Raw genomic sequence first — 7,308 nt, 5'->3', positions numbered from 1 at the left:
CTTCCAACGACTGCAAGATGACCGTGAGGAGGTTTATTTCCCTCCGTGAGAAATGAGGCTTCATAGATGCCCTAAGCCAAAAGGAAGGAAAAAGCCTCTAAGTCCTCATCACCCATGAGAGGGGTCAGCATTTGCCCCTTCCACCTACTATGTGAAAACCCCACACATCACCCAAAAGCATGCTCACAGTATTTCTAAGGCTGAAAATGGAAATCCCCCCTCCCGGCCCAGCCCATCTCCCCTCCCAGATCCCCTTCCCCACCCTACCATCTCCCCATCGTAAACCATGCACAAGTTCAAGGTCCCTGGAGCCATAAAGAAGTGGGGTAAGGAAGGAAAGGCCTAACTGGTGCGTATATGGGGTGGACGTGGAGAGTTTGCCCTAGTTCCTAAAATAAATCCAGGAAATCCAGTACCAGGGAGAGGTGGCGATGATAGAATACATTTCTTCAAGACCAAAAAGAACAAGAGGCCCAGACAGCCATTCACGTCCCCGTCTAGTGAGATGGGAAAGGCAAAGAACCAAGGTACCAGGGATAGGAACTGAGAATCTAATTGTGCAGTCTAGCTCTCCCAGCCAGGGGTCCAGAGCTGGCAATTACTCCTTCAGCTCTCTTCAGAAACCCCAACTACTACGACAGACCCATCACAGAAGAAAATACCTAAGTGATTTCAATTGCTGGTTGCTGTCCTACCAAAGTATTTATTAACCAAGATACTTCAACTCTCCTTCTATAAGGTGTGGTGAGCCATTAATGATATTTGCACTAATGCTTAATTTTTCTTTATCCTACCCAGAAACCTTTGGGGTAAGGAGAGTCTTTGAATCAGACCCTATCTGTTGGAAATTATGTGATCAGCTTAAAATGAGGTTATGAAAACACTTCTACCCTCTCAGCAACCCAAAACACAGCAGGTGGTAAGGATATTATATTTGTTCATGACAGACTTATTTGAAAGTATAGACAGGGGGCCCAGAAATAAAGCACTGGACCAGTGTGGTTTCACAACCAGTCAGAAGGAGGGGTGGTGATGGATACCCCTCCCTAAGCAAACATCAAGGTGCTAGGAGGGCTCAAGTCCCCCCTGGGCTTGACTTTTATGGACTTCTTCTAAAGAGATTTTTAATTCTGCCTCTCAATCTGAAAGGAGGCAGGGTTGGAGACATCAAAGAGGATAGCAGAATGGCTGGTCTGTCTTTAGGGTGAAACTCTTTTGTCCTTCTATGTCAATAAGACTGGTGGTCTTACCCTGTCAAAGGAGGAGAAAGTGAGAACCAAACGTCTAGGTATAAACCACTGTGTGACTTCACGTTCTGAAGGCAGTCTCTGTGCCTCAAGAAGAAAGGGTGACAAATGCAAATGCAAACCCCGGTCCTTCCTCTCCTTCACCAACAACAATGTCTTACGAGCAGTTTAGGATCATGGGAGAGAGGGAGAAGGCCACCTGCCACTTCTACTTATGAAAACACACACATGAAGCTCAGGAGAACGAGTCTTCCTCCTCTACTGACACAGAGCTGGCAATACGATGGGGATCTCAAGACAAGACTCCTAACTTTGGGCCTGAGGAACCCCTGAAAACAAACAGATGAAGCTGAAAGACATCACAGAGAATATGACCATGTTTGGTTTGGGCACTTCGTGTTATAGGCTAATTCTAGAAGAAGCAAGGAAGTCCAGCCAAGAAGCAAGACCTCTTCCAAGATCCAATCAGGGCCTATGTGCCAAGACCCCACCCCTCATTTTTTTTTTCAGCGACTGTATCACCCTCCCACACCTGTCCCCTAAATGATCTTCACTGCCACTACTCCCCAGCCTGCCCCACCCCAGGCAACCACTCCTCTTTCTTTTCTTGGGATGACTCCCCCAACTTACACACTGCACCCTCAGGGGTAACTAAGCTATCACATGCCCCAAAGAGAAAGGTAAGGCTTGATGTCCCCTGGCTTTGGCCTTACTGTCATATCTCAGGATCCCCACGCTCTTTCTACTTTATGCTTGACCTAGCTCTCTATTCCCCTTCCAGCCTTACAGACACTAGGCAAAAGAATCTGACCTCCTTTCTGTGCTCCAACTCTCTAACTCCCTTTCCTGAAACACCCCACTCAATCAATTCCCTTATTCAGTTTAGATCTGGACTCTTTCCCCAAAGCAACAAGCGCAGCCCCATGGGGCTCCAAGCCTCCAGCCTGCCGGAGCCTGCCTCCCTTTGTTTTGGAGAAAATATGAAGGCAGAGCTGGCCCAGAAGGGCTGGTGAAAATGTGCACTCTTCCCCAGGGGGAGCAGTGGGGATGCACTCAGGGGAGCCGCCCTTGCTCCCACCCATCTCTCCCCTTTGACTTCTTCCTACTGCTCCCCAGAAATCCCTGTGATGGCGCCCAAAGCTCCTTTACATGCAAGCAAAGCAAGCCCAAGAGTAACCATTAGCTTTTCTTTTCTTATGTTTCTATGTAACAATAAAATGTACTTTATGTACAATTCTCCCCCCAACCCCCCCAACCCCCCAGAAGGCTTTTCTAACAAAACTGGAAGAAACAGCTGCAGCCACGCACACCTCAGCCCTGGATTCTAATCCCGGGGAGTGGCAAAGTTGCCCTGACGCTTGGTGAAGGCTGTTTCTCCCTTGAAGCTACTGTTTTGTCAACTCAGCAAAACACAAAACAAGATAAAACAAAAACCAAACTAGTCAGGAAATTCCACATCTGAACCCTACCCAGTTTCCTCTGCGTAAAAAAGATACAGGAAAACAACTGGAATCAGTACAACCCTAAATATTCTAGATCCCAAATCAAAATAAAGACAGCATTGAAAAATATTAAAACTTACCCCAATCCACCCCTGCTTGAGATGCCCCCAAGAGCGTGATCACTGGACACAGGCTCTTCAAAGTGGGGCACCAACCCCACCAGCCCTGTGGGATGAAGCATCCTTCCTACAGACAAAGTGGAGTCTCCAAAGGTCTCTTGTGCCCCCTCAGCTCTCAAGGAAAGAAGCTAGGGAGGCAGGCGGGGAGATACAGTGGTGGGGCTCACCAGCACGTGCTGAACTTGGCCACAAACGACGATCCACACGTGGCCCCACGCAAGCGAGGAAACCCACTCGGTGTGGTGAGCCAGCAATCAAGAAACAGGATTTGCCTTCTCCTTATTGCTCATCTCTTCCCCAAACAATTGCAGTCGCAGACCCTCCTACATGCTTTCAGCTTCAGGCTCCTTCGAGAATCCCGTTACCCTTGTCCCGGTCTGCGAATCGCCTAACCCTGAAACAGTCACAGTTTCTAGTCAGGGTGCAGAGTGAAGGGGCAGGCTCTGAGACACAGGTGAGCTGCTTCTACTGCAAAGGTACCAGACCGTAGAAGAGGAAGTCTGGAAGACATCTGATCGCCCACGGAATGGAGCACAAAAGTTGCAGGAAGCTCGAGAGTGCACATCGCACTTGTTCAAGGGCAGAGTATGAAGGACATTTGGTCCCTAGAAACGGCTACCCCCCCATCACACACACGTGCACAACCACACCCTCACACGTGTGCGCACACCCAGCACGGAAGCGTGTGCCTACGACATCTTTACCCTTCATCGCATGGACAGAGGGGACCGTATTCTGCCAATTTCCACTGCAGTCCTTCAAGGAAGGGCTGAAATAGCTCCCAGGGGTGCAGGAAGGCTGCAGGCCTTCAAGGACACTGTCACAAGGAGAATGCCATCTTGGGAGGATAAGTGAGTGTGAGGCCGTTGAGAGTGTGTCCTTTGCCTAGCCTTGGGGACGCCCCAGCAGAGCTGCCACTCAGTGGCCAGCGAAAAGCACAGCTCCCACCATTTGGTCTGATGTGCTGAGGTAAGGGGCACTGCCAGAGGAAGAAGAGAAGACAGGAGTCAGCACCTTTGTTAGCCCTGGAGATAGCTTGCTGGTGGGCCCCTCGGGAAAGCACAGCCAGAGTCTGAGGCACCTCAGCCCAGAGCTTGGCTCTCAGCCTTGTAGGACATCCTAAAGAGGCAAAGCCTTCCACCTCATCTTCTCCTCTTCTCTGCTAAGCTCAGAACCTGGAACTCCCAGCACAGGGCCCAGAAAGATTGGCCCAATTCACCCTGAAGTCCTACAGCCCTGGCATCCCACATTCACATTTCGGCCAGGATCCGCCCCGGTCAGCAAACCACACACTGAGAGAGGCTACAAACTGACCCAGTGTAAGTCTGTGTCCGTTCCCCACATGCCCTAGGAGAGGTACTCAGCGAGTCACTTATCGGGTGCGGTGGCAGAGGTAGTGCTGCTCGGAAAAGCAGACGGAGTCACCCAACCTCTGCTTTTCCGTTTCGTTGGAGCTGCCGCCCAGTGGTAAAGTGGGGGGTCTTGGATCCCCAGAGAAGGGCGTTAGCCGGAAGGTCCGGGCTCCACCCACAGGGCACAGGCCCAGCCCAGAAGAGTGGAGCAGTCAACAAGATGAGAGCCAGAAACTGCCCCTTCCCCCCTCTGTCACGATGACTCACCACCCTCAGAAAGGAACTCTGGTTGTGTGACATGTGGCAGAACCCCAACAGCGGAGCCGGTCCCCCCCTCGCTAGGCCAGAGAAAGGAAGCACCAGGGCTTGTGGCAGAGAAGAATCCGTTCCCTAAGACAGAAGCTCCCAGCAAGAGCAGCTCCCCAGCTCTCAGAGCCTCCCCCTGCTGAGGTCATCAGGGCTCAGCCACTAGCAACTGCAGTGAGACCAGCAGAAGCCTCTAGTGCTTTGACTTGGCCAGCATCCAAGCAGGCAACTGGGGAGAGGTAGATGTCCCCAAACCCGCCAAGACAACAGCACCAAGAAGGAAATACTTCAAGGAACCTGATAGCCACCTTTATTCCCAGGCAGCCAGAGGGCAGGCTCCTGCGGAAGCAGAGGGGAAAGAGCAGAGGCACCCCATCCGTCTTCAGGACCTTCTGCCCTGCTCTTGGGCAGCACCCCTATCTCACCTCAAGAGAGAGATCCATCTTTAGTCACTGTAAGACGACCTCACAGACGCTCCTGGGTGCTAATAGTTTGAACTCGGACAAGATTTTGGCAGAGAAAGGATCAGAGCCCAGGCCCCCACCTACCACCCCTTCTACCTTCACCCTTCCCCCCCGCCTCAGCCAGTTCCACATAAATAAAACTGAGGGGAGAGAGGATCCAGAGTGCCCCCAGAACCTGGAAACCTGAGGCACCCTGGCTTCATCTGATCCCATCCTGTTGGAGCTTGGGTCCACAGGATGGAGGAGGGCCCAGGGCAAAGAGGATTCTGCAGGCAGCACGTGGAGAGATGGAAAGGAGCCGCAGGCAGGCTCCCCACAAGTGGCAATTAATCAATCTGGGGAATTAGCTCCCACAAAAGGAAAGGAGGAATCCAATCAGCGCCTTTGGAACAGTACTCCAGAGGGTGCCGAGCCAGAGGCAGGATATAAATAGAGCCGCGGCAGCCTGGTGCGCAGCACAGATGGCTCCAGAGCAGGAGGCCCTTTGGCCACAGGGCTCCCGGCCCCGGCTGGACCAAGAGGGACTGATGGACGAGCTCAAGTTTGTGCATCAGGACCTGCCTCTTGGCCCCACTGCTAAGCAGCTTCCACTTCCGTAGCACAAGCCAGACCATGGAAGAAAGACACCAGTCTGGCCCTTTGCTGGCCACCCTCTCTTCACCCAGGAACCAAGAAATAAGGGCTTGTGTTTAGTTCTGTGGTAACTCATTACTGAACCCCTAAAGCAGGCCGCTGGCAATCATGGCAAGCCCCATTTCTGCTCTGGACAGGAAAGGGTAGAGAAACGAACGGTGAGTTCAGCTGAGAAGTCATGAATCCTGTTTCAGGAGGACTAACACCCAGGACAGACATCAGGACGCCCAGCCGGCTCTCTGCCGGTCCTCCTTACAAACTCCACAAGTCTGCTGCCCTCTTCCTCCTTCCTTCACTGACCACAGAAATAAACAGCACTTTGCTTCAATGTACATATATATACATAGAGAAACCCACAAACTACATACATATGCATTTGTATCTATATCTATATATATGTAGATTTGGAAGATGGGTTGGGCAGTCCAGCCCTCTTCCAGGACTTGAAAAACTGAAACAGAAGCAGAGAGCAGTAAAAGCCATTGCTTTCCCCTTCTTCACTTCCAAAGGTATTTGAAGAGGTGAGAAAAATCAAGCCAGTGAAGAGGGGAGAGGTGGGAAGGAGGCAGATCTCTCCTTGTCCCCAGTTCACTTCCTGATCTCTACCTACAGGTCTGCCCCTGGCCCGCTGTCCCCAAAGCGAGACCCGCTGGCCAGGCTTCGGAGGAGGCTACACTCTCACCGGAGAGAGAATGAGCAGAACAAAGGTCGGGGCAGCCCCCGAAACTGCCCCTCTGCTGGCACCCTCATCCTCCCTCCCCTGCCCCTCAGCCCAGCGCTGCCGCACTGGGACCACTTAGAGTTGCGTCGTTTCACAGCAAGGTGGCGTGGCCGGGGTCGTCGTGATCCACGCTGTTGAGAATCGCTGTCTGATCTTCCGGAAGCTGGCGGTGGCACAGGTCTGAGAGGCGGGCAAAGGGGTCAGGCCGAGAATGTCTTTTCTTCTTTCGGAGGCAGACGGCTTCTTCGGGCCACAGAACCTGGGAGTCTGGAGGCTGCTGAGCCTGGGAGGCAGAACCGTCTAGGGAGAAGGGAACAGGCGCACCAAACAAATGGGAAGAAAATAAAGTGCGTGAAAAGGAAAATGGTAACCTCGCATGCTCACCTTTGTCATCTGCCAAGACACATAGCCTGGCTTTCTAGTATGAAAATGAGAGTCACCGAGCACAGCAGGGCCTGGAGGCAACTGCAGCAGAGAACCCCCGTCTGCACCACACCAGTGACCCATCAGGCCCTCTTGGTCCAGCCAGGATCCTGTGGCCAAAGGGCCTCCCGTTCTGGAGCCATCTGTGCTGAGAACCAGTGATCCGCGTCTGCTCCCCTGGGCGTACGGAGAGCCGAGAAAGCAGGATGGGTCTAGTCCATCGGCATTTCTTTTTTTATCTTTTATTTAATATTAAGTATTTTTATTTAAATCTGTTACCTAGTATTTCTAGTATTTTAATTTGTATTAGAGTAATAACAGTATTTCTTTTTTAGTGCCTTCTGGGTACCAAGCATCATTCTAGGTGTTGGGGATCAGGGCTTCTAAGAGTGGGTTGGAACTCAATACATTTTTTTTCACCCCCGTGCCCCCCAGCAGTGACGGACTTAACCGAAGATTGCAATCCTTGCAATAGAGCCAGGCGTGGCCCTTCGTAGACTGCCAGGCTCATGCCTCTGCCTCATGGCCCTTCTGCAGATAC

The 7,308-nt window shown here is 51.9% G+C and overlaps 1 protein-coding gene across 1 annotated transcript in view; it reads right to left on the bottom strand.

Moving 5' to 3' along the window:
* Window positions 1-237: 237 nt before the first annotated feature.
* Window positions 238-7,308, bottom strand: part of IGSF9B (immunoglobulin superfamily member 9B) — a 53,468-nt gene continuing 46,397 nt past the window's right edge. The window contains exon 20 of the mRNA XM_045790830.2: window positions 238-6,644. Within this exon, the coding sequence (XP_045646786.2) occupies window positions 6,436-6,644 (209 nt within the window). The 3' untranslated portion in view covers window positions 238-6,435. The remainder of the gene's footprint in view (window positions 6,645-7,308) is intronic.

This window comes from Ursus americanus, chromosome 16, assembly GCF_024610735.1.
Source record: "Ursus americanus isolate L20-20 chromosome 16, mUrsAme1.1.p, whole genome shotgun sequence".
Classification (NCBI taxonomy): Eukaryota; Metazoa; Chordata; class Mammalia; order Carnivora; family Ursidae; genus Ursus; species Ursus americanus.
Note: the sequence above shows the minus strand (reverse complement) of the source record. Positions and strands in the feature narration are given on the sequence as shown.